Source organism: Gopherus flavomarginatus, chromosome 4, assembly GCF_025201925.1.
Source record: "Gopherus flavomarginatus isolate rGopFla2 chromosome 4, rGopFla2.mat.asm, whole genome shotgun sequence".
NCBI lineage: Eukaryota > Metazoa > Chordata > Testudines > Testudinidae > Gopherus > Gopherus flavomarginatus.
This window is the reverse complement of record NC_066620.1, coordinates 200399082-200413942: the sequence shown is the minus strand read 5'-3', so window position 1 is coordinate 200413942 and position 14861 is coordinate 200399082. Positions and strand designations below refer to the sequence as shown.

At 45.0% G+C, this 14861-nt stretch overlaps 1 protein-coding gene across 1 annotated transcript; it reads left to right on the top strand.

Moving 5' to 3' along the window:
• The first annotated feature begins 3871 nt into the window (after window positions 1-3871).
• Window positions 3872-14600, top strand: SF3B6 (splicing factor 3b subunit 6). The gene is made up of 4 exons (XM_050951081.1): window positions 3872-4005; window positions 5912-6030; window positions 10819-10957; window positions 11596-14600. Exons 1-4 carry the CDS (start codon window positions 3976-3978, stop codon window positions 11683-11685), a joined length of 378 nt encoding a protein of 125 aa, XP_050807038.1. The 5' UTR covers window positions 3872-3975; the 3' UTR covers window positions 11686-14600.
• Window positions 14601-14861: the final 261 nt, after the last annotated feature.

Sequence of the window (14861 nt, the reverse complement as noted above, 5' to 3'; positions counted from 1 at the left end):
CCCGGGACCGCTCCAGGAAGCGGCCAGAACCTGAGGGAGGAGGGACATAGGGGTCTGCGTGTTGCTGTTGCTTCAGACACTGCCCCCAGCAGCTCCCATTGGCCAGGAATGGGGAACCATGGCCAATGGGAGCTGCTGGGGGGGCTGCCTGAAGCAAGAGCAATGCACAGACCTCTGTGCCCCCCTTCCCCAGGTTCCGTCCACTTCCTGGAGCAGCGCAGGGGCAGGGCAGGCAGGCAGGGAGCCTGCCGTTCCCCTGGTGTGCATCGGGCTGGAGCCACTCTAGGTAAATGCTGGGAGAGGGCGAGGGGGCCACGAGGAGCTTGCAGGCCATAGAAAATAACCCCATGGGCCATGTGCTTGAGACCCCTGGTCTAGTCTGTGAAAGAAGCTTATTGGAACGTCTCTGAGGATGAGATATTACCTGTAATCTGTTTCTCAATGGGGAGGGATAGCTCAGTTGTTTGAGCACTGGCCTGCTAAATCCAAGGTTGTGAGTTCAATCTTGGAGGGGACTATTTAGGGAACTGGGATAAAAATCTGTCTGGTGATGGGGCCTGCTTTGAGCAGGGGGTTGGACTACCTCCTGAGGTCCCTTCCAACCCTGATTCTATAGGCTTAGACTTGCATGATTTTGCTTGCTGACTGACTTTGTTTGGTCTGTTATTACTTGAACCCACTTAAATCCTACTTTTTACACTTAATAAAATCACTTTTGATTATTAATAAACCCAGAGTTATTAATACCTGGGGGAGCAAACAGCTGTGAATCTCCCTCTATCAGTGTTATAGAAGGTGGACAATTTATGATTTTACCCTGTATAAGCTTTATATAGAGTAAAACAAATTTATTTGGGGTTTGGATCTCATTGAGAACTGAGTGCTGGAAACAGGTAAGCTGTTTTCAGTAAAGTCTGCAGCTTTGGGGGCATGGACCCTAAGTCTGTGTTACAGCAGGCTAGCATGTCTAGCTCAATAAGACAGGGTTCTGGAAGTCCCAAACTGGCAGGGAAAATGGGCTCAGAGGTAATTTCAGCACATCAGATGACAGTCCCAAGGGGATCTCTGTGACCGAACTCACCACAATCCCCTTTAAAAGAAGGGGGAAAACTGAGAGAGATTAAGTGATTTACTTGAGGACAGACAGTGAGACATTGCAGAAATGGATTTGGAATTTAGGAGTTCTTGCTCAGTCTAATAAATCCGGGTGGCCTCCCCTGCTTCAACACTTCTCTTTTGGCCAGATAACTAGCTTCCTCAGCAGAAGCCACCCAGTGAAGGTTACCAGTGGGAAGTACTCTAAGAACAAAAAATAACCTCTTGTCTACAAACGCTAAAGTTCACTAAGCCTCGGAATAAATTTGATATGAAACAGAAAATCTTCAACATTATGCAACAATACTTACAGCTTGACATTAATATTAGGGAGATGAAAGGGTGATGAAAGAAACCCTTCCCTTTGATATATGTCAAGTCTCCCTTTATGAGTGTGGAAATAGTCATACAGTAACTCCTCACTTAAAGTCGTCCCAGTTAACGTTAACATTGTTTCATTGTTATGTTGCTGATCACTTAGAGAACATGCTCATTTAAAGTTGCGCAATGCTCCCTTATAAGGACGTTTGGCAGCTGCCTGTTTTATCCATTGCTTGCAGGAAGAGCAGCCCGTTGGAGCTGGTGGGGGCTTGGAAGCGCGGTGGACTGGAAGCCCCATCAGCCATAGGCACCAACTTCTCCTGGTGCTGGTGGGTGCTTGACCCACCCACTGTCCCCATTCCAACCCCTTCCCCAAAGTCCCTGCCCCAACGCCTTTTCCCTGCCTCCTCCCCTGAGCGTGCTGCATTCCTGCTCCTCCCCCCTCCCACAGCTTGTTATGCTGTGAAACAGCTGTTTTGCAGTGGCAGGAGCTGGGAGGAGAAATGGGGATGCAGCGCACTCAGAGGAGAGGTGAGCTGGAGCAGGGGGGCAGGGTGGGGAGCTTGGCTGTTGGTGGGTGCACCCACAAATTTTTCTCTGTGGATGTTCCAGCCCCAGAGCACCCATGGAGTCAGCATCTATGCTATCAGCTCCCTGTTCCCTGTGCAGCAGCCATCCAGCAGGCTATCAACTGCTGAGCAGTTCAGCTGTCCCTCCCCTCCACTGCCATGTGCTACTCCTGCCCTCTGCCTTGGAGCTGCTCCTGGGAGCCTCCTGCTTGCTGTGCAAAGGGGGGATGAGGAGGGCTAATGTCAGCATGCCCCCCTCCTCCCTGCTCCTGCATCCTGCTTACTCCATTTCCAAAGAGCAGGGGGGACACACAACAGGGCTCAGGATGGAGGGAGCTTGCTGGTAGGATCGGCTGTCTCAACTTGCTGATCTATTTAAAAAGGCAGTGTACTGAGAGTAGGGTCAGCGTACTTAAAGAGACAATGCCCATCTCTCTCTTTCACACACGGTTTGTGTCTCTGTCTGCTGTGCCGTCTCCCCTCCCTCCATTCATGCTGCCTTGTAGAGTGAGGCTACATTAACAACGTGTTAACCCTGGAGGGCTCAGCTGAGTGCTAGTTTATCATTTAGCACTAAGGCATTCCCTGGAAATATCCCACCCTCTGACTTCACCACCTCAACCAAGCTTCACAATCGTCATTGCTGTGTACCCATATTAAATTGTTTAAAACTTATACTGTGTGTATATATGTATAATATAGTCTTTTGTCTAGTGAAAAAAATTTCCCTGGAACCTAAACCTCCCATTTACATTAATTCTTATGGGGAAATTGGATTTGCTTAACATCTTTTCGCTTAAAGTCACATTTTTCAGGAACATAACTACACCATTAAACAAGGAGTTACTGTACCAAGTTATGAAATGTAGCAGATTATACTCTCACCACTAGATTTATACTGGCAGCTATGATATACTGTAGCCAGACTACATACTTGTGAAGCTCTAGCTGGAACACACACACACACACACACACACACACACACACACACACACACACACACACACACACACACACACACACACACACACACACACACACACACACACACACACACACACACACACACACACACACACACACACACACAAAACGATGTGTCGGTAGGGGAAGGTTGTTTTCTTTCATTGCAGAGAAAATGCAATTGGGAACATTTTGCCCAGCTCTGAAGTTGTCAGGAGTAATGGTGGCAGCAGCACCAAGGGGAGGAAAGCCCTTGAAGGGAGGGAAGTGCTGTACAAAACAAGAGCTTGACATCCCTGACGTCAACACCCCCAGCTAGGGCAAAGCTTCTCACCCGGTTTGGGAAGTTAGCTAGGAGGGAACTGAAGGAGGCTGCCCCACTTCCCCAGCCTCAGGCTGGTGTGCACGCTTCCCCACTGTTCTGTGCAGAGCCCTGTGAGAACTGATGGATTGTGCTAGGTACAGAAAGCTCCAGCTGGGCTAGTTATTTACACCCTGTCTTACTAAATTCACACACACGAGGCAGGAGCAGAGGGGAAGGAGGGAGCCTGGTGGCAGGCGCGTGAGGTGCTGTGGCTGGGGGGACTAGCCCCAGAAGTGGCGTGGGGGAGAGAGGGGAGGGGCACTAGTGGGTCAGGTGTTGTGGGGCCAGAAGGGGGAAGGGTGAGGGCAGAGGGCGCAGTGGCAGGGACAATAGTGGGGGATAGAGGAGTGAGGCGGGGGCCGTAGTGGGATGAGGTGGAGTGGGGGAGGGGCCAGAGGCTCTAACTGCACCACGAGCAGCGACGCACCACAGAGAGGCAAAATAACGACCGCGCAGGGCACGCGGGAGGCCAAAGTCACATGACCCTCGCCGTCATTTCCCCAAGCCCCGCCCCTTCGCTAAACAGACCGGCTTCTTTCGTCCGCATCTGGTTGTCGTGCGTCACTTCCTGCGCGCTCGGCCGCCCGCGGGGATAGCATCCGGGTCTGCCGCAGGAGCGAGTTGTTTCCCTGCTAGGAGAAGGCCCCGAACCCGCCCGGCACCATGGCGATGCAAGCGGCCAAGCGAGCCAACGTGAGTAGCGCCGCCGCCGCCGCGGGGGAAACGCGGCTCCCCCCGGGCTGTTCCGGCCGCGCCCGCCCCCCCTCTATCCCCGCGCCCTGGCTGAGGCGCCGCCTCCCACCGCAGCGCGGCCCCGGGCAGGAGATGGGGCCGCTAACAGGGGCCTGCGGCCGCCCCAGCCCCAGGGACGGCGGGCTCACGCGGCGGGGTGCGGGGGTCGGGTTCGGGGCGCCTCGGCTGAGCCGGGCTGGGGTCGGCTTGTTCCGCGCTCCGAGCAGGCCCCCAGGATCCGGATCCGGCCCCGGCCCCGATCCCGGAGGCGCGTTTTGGGGCATCTGACTGCACCAGGTGTGTGGCTACCGTGTAACGCTTCGCACCGTATAACCCTGTGCCGCCAAAGCGCTTCACACCCGTGTCCGGGGGCAGGGGGGACCGTTAGATGATCTAGTCCGACCTGCTTGTCACAGACTGTTACCGGTTACCCCTGTATTGTGCCATGTGACACTCCACTGAGACAGCCAAATAACTACCTAGCTGAGAGGTATTATTGCTCTGATACGTCCGCAGAGACTTTAAATGACTCCTCAAAAGCCCCAGGGCAGATCATCAAAACTGGAAATTTTTTACGTTTGAGAAGATCAGTGCAAATGATTAAAGGATTGAAAAATGTTCTGTATAGTGATGAACTCAAGGAGCACAATCTATTAACCATAACGAAGACAAGGTTAAGGAGTGACTTGAGCTATAGAGTGCAAGCACCCATAAGGGGAACAAATATTCGATAATAGGCCCTTTCATGTAACAAGCAAAGGGAAATCAACTTTCCAACCATTGGTTCTTAAGCTAGCCAGATTCAGGGCTAGTCTACATTAGAAGTGATACATTGGCACAGCTGCACTGATGCAGTGCGTCTGGTGAAGATGCTCTGTGTCGACAGGCGAGAGCTCTTCCATCTGCATAATTACTCCACCTCTGCAAGAGACAGTAGCTGTGTTGGCAGGAGAGTGTTTCATGCCAACATAGTGCTGTCCACACTGGCGTTTAGGTTGGTGTACCTTGCGTCAACTCGGGTTTGGGCAGGGGGGTGGATTTTTCACACTCCTAAGCAACATCAATTATATAAACGTAGGTGGTAGTGTAGAGCTGCCCTCAGGCTTGAAAAAAGGCGTACGTTTTTAATAGAGAGGGTTCCAAGGCTGGAACAGTTTACCAAAGGTTGTGGTGGCTTCTCTATCCCTAGCAATTTTCAACTCAAGACTGGATGTTTTCCTAAAAGAGATGCTGTAGTTCAAACAGGAATTGCTTGGGGAAGTTCTGTGACCTGTGTTTTGTGGGAGGTCAGACTAGAACAGGGGTAGGCAACCTATGGCACGTGTGCCGAAGGCGGCATGCAGGCTGATTTTCAGCAGCACTCACACTGCCTAGATCCTGGCCACCGGTCCAGGGGGCTCTGCATTTTAATTTAATTTTAAATGAAGCTTCTTAAACATTTTAAAAACCTTATTTACTTTACATACAACAATAGTTTAGTTATATATTATAGACTTATAGAAAGAGACCTTCTAAAAACATTAAAATATATTACTGGCACACACAACCTTAAATTAGAGTGAATAAATGAAGACTCGGCACAGCACTTCTGAAAGGTTGCCGACCCCTGGACTAGATGTTCCTGGTGGTCCCTTCTGAACTTAGAGTCTGTTCATCTACTTATATTTATAGACCATAGAGCTACAGATACCTCACATTCTTTCCTAATGTTTTTCCATGCCAGCAAGTGCTGCTGTTGTTAATGGATGTTGTGTGGTCACAAAAGGGTCTGTGACACAGAAAGTGTATGATAACTGGGAGATATTTACATTCAATGCATTAGTTCTGGAAGTAAGCATTTTAAATGTAACTGTGATCTCTATTTTAGATTCGGCTGCCTCCTGAAGTCAATCGGATTTTATATATCAGAAACTTACCATACAAAATCACAGCTGAGGAAATGTATGATATTTTTGGAAAATATGGACCTATTCGGCAAATCAGAGTGTAAGTCTTTTGATTACAAAAATGTAGCAGTAAGTATTGGGTACAATTGTAGGAAGTGTTCCAAATATCCATCAGTGTGAGCAGCAGGAAATCGTTTTCTGCAGAAATATGATGCCGAACTCCTCTATTTTGATTTTAGCTGTAAGCAGACTAGACTCTCTTTGAAGTATATTCATAGCAGATAACAGTTGACAAGTAGGGGAAAATAGTATGGGATTGTGCAATGGGAGGTGAAATAAACCATATGACTCCGTTTCATTCTCCTAGACAAACCAACAATCTAGTGAAGAACTTGTACATAGTGCATTTCATTTTTGTTAGTACTCAGTAAAGACATGTAATAAAAACATTCACTGAATGTGATTTGCTATTTTTCCTAGTGACTTTTGAACAAATTTGGTTCGCAGTTTAAGTGCATCAAAGACAGAGATCAATGTGAACAAAGTTCATGGCTAGTTTTCACTTTAAATATTTTAAAGATTTATTCTGGAGAAAACAGACCCTTCTACCTAATGGGAATTTACAATATTACAGTAAATGCTGTTGATCTAACAGTCTTGGCTTTGTGGAACTTTAAGGTTCTCCTTAAGTGAATCACAGAGCTGCCTTTGAAGTCAAACGGGCTGAGCTATAAATATTGTAGTCTGTTTTCTCCATAAGATAGCACAGTCTAATCACTTAAACAAAGAGAATAGATGTGAAATGCATCAGTGCAGTGTAAACTGTACTGAATTTGGAATGATAATTCCAGTGGAGACTAAATAATATAGACTGACTGCAAAGTTACGAAGGGATCTCATAAAACTGAGTAACCAGGCAACAAAATGGCAGATGAAATTCAGTTTTGATAAATGCAAAGTAATGCATATTGAAAAACAATACCAACTATAAGTACAAAATGAAGAGGTCTAAATTAGCAGTTACCACTAAAGAAAGAGATCTTGGAGTCGTCATGGATAGTTCTCTGAAAATATCTGCTCAATGTGCAGCAGCAGTTAAAAAAAGCTTCCAATGTTAGGAACCATTAGAAATGGGATAGATAGTAAGACAGTAAATATCATAATGCCACTATATAAATCCATTGTACGCCTAGACCTTGACTACTGCATGCAGTTCTGGTTGGCCATCTCAAAAAAAATATTATAGAATGCCAATCAAAATGATTAGGGGTATGGAACAGCTTCAGTGTGAGGGGAGATTAAAAAGATTGGGAATGTTCAGGTTAGAAAAGAAATGACTAAGGGGGGATATGATAGAGGTCCATAAAATCATGAATTGTGTGGAGAAAGTGAATAAGGAAGTGTTATTTACCTGTTCACGTAACACATGAATCGCAGCCACCCGATGAAATTAATAGGCAGCAGGTTTAAAACAAATATAAGGAAGTACTTCTTCACACAACACACAGTCAACCTGTGGAACTGGTTGCCATGGGATGCTATGAAGGCCAAAATATAATTGGGTGCAAAAAGGAATGAGATAAATTCATGGAGATTAGGTCCATCAATGGCTGTTAGCCACTGTGGTCAAGGATACAACCCCATACTCTGGGTGTGCCTAAACCTCTGACTGTTAGAAGCTGGGACTGGATGACAAGGGATGGATCACTTGATACATTGTCCTATTCTGTTCTCTCCTCTGAAGCATCTGGCACTGGCCAGTATTGGAAGACAGGATACTGGCCTAGATAGACGATGTTCTGACCCAGAATGGCCGTTCTTATGTTAACAGGACTTAGATACATTGGATACTGAACAGCAAATTAGCGAGGCGTAACGTTCTCAACTGTGAGACTGCATAAATGGCAGGCCTCCTACTACATCCCGAAAATAGAGTTGATATAACTAGACAACAGCATACAGTTCTAGCTATCTCAATATCAGAAAACTGTTGACATATTGAAAGAAGTTCAGGAAAGATTACCAAAAATTATTAGGGCAGCACTGTATGGACTGAGTTGAGGAAGGAGTAAAAGAATTAAATGTGTAGCATGGCTAGACAAGTAAAATTTCCTGTCCTCCTAGCACTTGTAGACAAAGAAGGAGAATTATTATTTAGGATGACCAAAAAGGGTATAAGTAGGAATAGTGAGATTGCATCGAACAAAGGAAAGCTAGAGTGAATATAGTTATGAGTAAACTTTGTAATCATTCAGTCAGGGAAGTGTATCATCTATCTAGTCACCAGCATAATTCCTGTGCTGATGGATGGAAGATCTCCAATGAACACGTAAATACTAAGTGACCCAGACCTTGCTTAATTTATCAGGTCCAACACATCACAGCATAAACTGGTCTAGCCGCTAGTTATTAGGATACTGAATAAACATGAAGGTTTTTCCTTTATTTATGCTTGGTTTTAAGTGAAGGATTTCATCTTGGAAGAAATGTGTGCAAAACACTAATTGCCTCATTGTGTACTGAGACCTGGTTTTGTTTAAATTCAATACAAATAAGGTAACAGGCATCATTAAGCTCTGGTATCTACTGTCAGGACAGTTTTTGAGGTTGAGGCACTATTGTTCCACTGTAGCTTTCTTTGGGTTTATGCTGCAATTAAAAACCCACAGCTGCATGTGAGATAATTCAGGCTCGGGGTAAGGGGCTGTTTAATTGTGATGTAGACATTCTAGCCTGATCCCAAATGTCTGTCTACATCACAATTAAACAGTCCCCTAGCCCGAGTCAGCTAACACAGGCCAGCTGTGGGTTTTTAATTGCAGTGTAGACATACTCTGTGTCTATGTGTGTGATATGCTGAAATAGCTATCCATCTAGGTTCCTGGTATCTTGGAGTGGTATAACACACGATACTTCAGCTTTAAACATTTTATTTGACATTACAAGATTGAGCTCTTAAGCAGTTTACTGATGTAACAGTTTTCAGGCTTTCCAAGAATGACACAGCCATAATGCATAGCAAAGGCTTTCGTAATCATTCTTAGAGAGGAGATGAATTGACCTTGGAACATAATACTATGCCAGGGGTTAGCAAAGGCTTTCGTAATCATTCTTAGAGAGGAGATGAATTGACCTTGGAACATAATACTATGCCAGGGGTCGGCAACCTATGGCACGTGAGCCGATTTTTTTAATGGCACGCTGCTCCAGCAGGTAGCGTGTCATGAAAAATCCTGCCCGACCCACTCCTCTCCACTCCCCCCCCATGGGGGCAGAGGGGCAGAAGCATAGGCATAAACACGCCCTGACAAATGGCCCAACTCTTCCAGCGCAGCAAGCTGCAGGGTCTGTGCTCCCGGGCCAGAGTGCTTGGCTGAGCACAGTAAGCTGCTGGCCCCTCCCCCGCCTTCTCCCCTCTGCTGGATCCTGGATGGGTGGTTAGGGGTGGGAGGGTCTCTGGAGGGGGCAGTCAGGGAGCGGGGGGGGGTTGGATGAGGCATGGGAGTACTGGGGTCTGCAGAGAAGAAGCGGGGGCAGGGCCTTGGGGAAGGGGAGGTGGAATAGGGGAACACACACACCTGCCCTGACCCCCCCCCACACACACACACCCAGCCCTCTCCCCTGATCCATGACACACCCCCATACACCCAGTCCTCAGCCCCGCACGCACCCCAGACCCCTGCCCTGAGCCCTACCCCCCTCATACACATCCAGCCTTCTGCTTGACTCCTTTACCCCCCTCCCATGATCCCTGCCCTGACTCTGGCACCCCCACACATATCCATCCACCCCACCCTAACACCTGAACCCCCTCACATGCCCCCAGCCCTCTGCCCTGACTCTTGCACCACCCCACATGCCCAGCCCCCCATGCACCCCCCCACATCCTGACTTGCACCCCCACATCTGCACCCCTCACACCAAATGGGAGCTCCTGCATCCCAGCCTCCCCCCTCACCCCAACACATATTCCCACCTGCACCCCTCACACCAAATGGGAGCTGCCCAGGTAAGTGCCCCACACCCAAACCTCCTGCCCCAACCCTGAGCCCCCTCCCTCATTCCAGCTCCTGGCCAGAGCCTTCACCCCCAGCCCTGTGCTCAGTGCACTCCCACCCTCAGCTCAGTGCAGAGAGAGGAAGAGAATGGGCCAGAACCAGGGAGAAGGTAGGTACCCACTATGTGGGCAGGGCTGGGACCCCAGACCGGCAGCGAGCTGAGTGGTTCTGGCAGCCAGGATCCCAGCTGGCAGGAGCTGGAGGATTGAACCCCTGAGCTGCAGTGGTCTGGGGTCCTGACCACCAGCCCTGCACACCCTGCTGCGGTTCTGGCTGCTGGAACCTTGTCAGCTGGGGTCCTGGCCGCAGCCCTGCTCAGCACGCCCCAGCCTAGGTGAACAGAAGCCCAGACCAGCAGCGGGCTGAGCGGGCCAGCGGTGTAAGATCAACATTTTAATTTAATTGAAGCTTCTTAAACATTTTGAAAACCTTGTTTATTTTACAATACAACACTCGTTTAATTATATAATATATAGACTTATAGAGTGAGACCTTCTAAAAAACATTAAAATGTATGACCTGCATGCGAAACCTTAAATTAGAGTGTATAAATGAAGACTTGGCACACCACTGCTGAAAGATTGCCGACTCCGTACTATGCATACTAGTTGCTGCTATCACACTTTCCAAAATTAGAGCCAGAAATAATAATAAACGAAGATTGGTATGGAAAGCAAGGATGTATCTCAAAGTCTAGAAAAAGTCATTAGAAATCTTGGTTTTTATTAAAGTTGTATTAGTTAACATCATCTGCACTGTCACTGCTAATTATTATTGGAATTATTTTATATTCATATTGTTTTAATATTAAAACTGGCCTTCCATTGCAGTGGAAACACTCCAGAGACTAGGGGAACAGCATATGTAGTTTATGAAGACATCTTTGATGCCAAGAATGCTTGTGATCATCTGTCAGGATTCAATGTGTGCAACAGATACCTTGTTGTTTTGTACTACAATGCAAACAGGGCAAGTACACTTGTTTTTTCTAAAATAACTATTAAATATGTGGTATGCTATCAATTTTTCATTCTAGTCTAAAATGAAAATTTGGATTTATTGCAGCTATTGATTTAAATATTCTAGAGAACAATGCTGAACTTGGAGGGGGATGGTCTATATGAGCTGACAGGGTTTCATTTTAGCTTCTTTGTTCTTTGCACAAAAAAGAATCACACTTATTGGACTGTACTGGGGGAAACAAGGTGGGCTGTAAAGAGCAGACTGCAGCATTGCTTCCCACAGGCTTATTTTTGGGGTCCCTGCCAAAGAAGACAAGATCTTGGTTAGAAGAAATGATCTCTGAGCTCTTGACACTGTTTCTCTGCCCAATGACAAGCATATAGATCTCTAGGCCACATTTTCTTGGGGCACTACGCAGTATTGAAGAATTGTGCTGTACAGTGTAATGACAAGAATTATTTTCACTTATACTGAAAAATACCATGATTTTAGGGTCTTATTTGAAGACTATGGTAACTACATGGTAACTTGTGTTAACTGTAGTCTTGTCTCCTAATAAGTATAACTAATATACCTATTAAAAACTCAGTAAGAGGTAAATTTTTAAGAATATTCTCTAATGTAGTTTGTTGATTTTATTACAGGCATTCCAAAAGATGGACACAAAGAAGAAAGAAGAGCAGCTGAAACTTCTCAAGGAGAAATACGGAATAAACACAGACCCACCAAAATAAAGATGAGCTCTTTCTGAAAGATTATTTTAACCCTTGCCACAGTGTTTTCGGACTGAACCTCATAAGGACTGTTAATCAAGTCTGATTATTTTCTTTTGACCCTTTTACTTCTATGCCTCCTACATAGACTATTCATTTTGAAGCTTTGATATTTTAAGTTTGGAATTTACTACATAAATGTAGTTCATTTTTGGATTTGGTCTAATTTACTTAAATTTTAGTAATTCCATTAAGCGGATACACTTTTCCTAGATAGTAAGGAGACCTCGTCTTTGCTGCATAATTGTAGTGTCTGTTTCCAGTAATATGACCAAGTTTTTGATTCAGTCCTGGTGACATTCCTCACTCTAGATAGCTTGTACTAGACTCTGTGCACCACTTAGCTTCCATTTTTAGGGTAAGTGGCCTTGTGTGGACTCTCTACATGAGAGTGAATTTCATCCCATATATGTATAAAAATCAGGCACTATAAATAAATGGGGAAAAAACCCACAGTTTTTGTATAGAAAAGGGTTCAGTATATTTTGACACTTATCAAACATTTGTGCTATTATATCTAAGTTACTATTTTTCTCCCTATGGGAATGTTTGAATCAACCTATCCTTTTTGTTATAGGGAACTTGTGTTTGTTATAAGGCTGCTTCTTATATTAAATAAAAATTTCTCTGTTTTGTGTAGTTCTTCACATAGACTGGTGGCAGTAAATAGAGGTCTGGTTTACGAGTCATAAACATGAATTGCCCCTAAATATATCCAGCTGTCTAGTAGATGGTTTTCTAAGAAGTCATCTTGTTGCCAGTGACTGGCTAAAAGGAGGGTGCAGGGTGGAAAGCTGATGTACTTTATTGAAGCAGGTCTTGGTGGGGGAGTGTTAATAAATAACTTGAGACTGTTTTGGCTTATAGATGCTGATGCATTTAAAGACATGTTTCGCCAAACGTAAATGTTAATGTAATGTAGACATGCATCTGACGAAGTGGGTATTCACCCACGAAAGCTCACGTCTGTTAGTCTATAAGGGGCCACAGAACTCTTTGCTGTAATATAGACAAAGATCCTTTAGGGTGGTGAATCACCATAAATGAGTATTTAAACTTAACATTTACTAGCCAATGCTCAAAATTTGCTTACTTGCTCTTAGTTTGATCAGGGAATAAAACTAACAGAAGTTGCTTGTGTACAAGTTTTGCAAACGTTTCTATATGCCATGTTAATTTACTGATAACCTCTTTTCCCTTTAACACGTTGCAGGGATTAAAAGATGAGTATAAACATCATCAAACCATTGATTAAAATTTGGGTAAGATCTTACACAGTGCCCATCATGATGGTATATGTATGCCAACCTCCCATACTACATTAAATGTTGACATCTGTGTGTAATTGTGCATGTTATGTATATACACACAAAAATACATCTACTTCAGTGCTCAGGTAAGCGGCTAGATTGACAGAATTGGTCTCCATTGTTGACCTGCTGAGTCACAGGACAGCCTTCTATAGAGTAGGGTTTGTGCAACGCCCGTTCAGTCTTCGATGCTTCTGCTTTGATTACTGCAAAGTGTGCCAGTTATGATACTTGGATGTGATTGCTTAACTACCAGATGAATTGTACATAGACCATTTGAGCAATGATCAGAGAGTAATTTTCTGTCATACCTTGCCAGAATTTGAGCCACCAACGTAGAGTTGAAAGACTGTCTCCTATTTCTAATTCCTTGATCTATAGGAGAGTCTGACATAGCTCCTATGCCCCTCCCTCTGGGGCCTCAGACTAGACATCCTTTGTGGCTCTGTCTCTAGCTAGAGCAGGGTGAGGAACACATTAAGTAGATGTGTTGGCAGAAAGATCTCTCTTCCTTATAGTCTTAACCTCCCACCCCACCTATCTGGCCCTCTTCCCATTCAAAAATCAGGCCTTTTATTTATGACTGGTACCTGTAGTCTCCAGTGAAGTGTCCCCTGTGCTAGATATGACACAAATTAATTAATGGATGCAGTCCCTGCCCCAGATAATTCAGTCCAAGATTATGACTAGATACCCTAGCTGAATGAATAAATAAAGGAGGGTAATTCGAGACAAAATAAAAGCAAAGATGGGTATGTTTGCATGATGTCAGTGGTCACACTGGTCACAGGTGGCCACGAGCCTAATCAGCTGTGACAACTTATGCAAATACATTTTTATTGTTGTGTTGGCCAGCTATTGTCTTGCCCATTGTGTAGCTTCCTGCCTATTCTTCCCCCATCACAGCCATATGCACCAAAGCTGTGCACATTTAATGTGTTCAGTGTTACCTAATTCTGTCCTAAATCCACTCAAAGGCCAGAAGGCTTCACCAAGCCCAACAGATTAAAATAAATTGGATTCTTAGGCCACCTCCTTTTGTGATTTTTTTTTTTTTTTTTTTTTTTTTTTTTTTTAGATGATGTTTCGGAAGTGAGTTCCTCTTCTCCCCCAACCCCAATATCTTGGCTGATTTACCTTAAACTTTCCATGGAAATCCTATGCTGTTGCTGGGTGAAATTTCAGATGGAATAATTTAGGGTGAAATTGGGTTGATAGTAGAGCCAAATTTATTACCTTCAGCTATCCTTGAGCATTGAGAAAATTGCAAGATGAGGGCCTAGACAAGGTGCTGAGTGTCCCCAGACCTTTTGGCTGTAAGGTGCTGAAGGAATGCAGCACCGTGCTGGCTTGTGCCCTTACTAATTTAGTGAAGTATTGGCATTTGGAGCCACTTCATCTTTCAGTTTTGCTTATTTTGAATAGTATGCAAATATCACATTTCCTCGGTCAATAAGAATTCTTTTGCTTGCATTGCAGAGTCTGATGAAAGCTTGGTGGTGTTTAAGAAAATGTTTTAAAGCAATTCTGTAGGGTAATAAGATTAATAAAAATTCTTTCTGTGAACTCTTTAAGACCAGCAGCTTTTTTGATTTCTATGATAGCTTTGCTGCTTCCTTTCATTAAATATTCCATTTCATATGACTTTTTCTTCTAGTGCCTGTTCAGGGTTTTCAGTGTCCCTGTACATGTAAAAATGAAATCATTTGTACCTGCAAGACAGAGGGAATGGGAATGGAAATCAAATGCCCAGAGGATTATTTTGATGAGGTCTGCTCAAGATTTTGTTTGAAATGTAATATCAAAGGACAGGGAAATGAGTTCAGT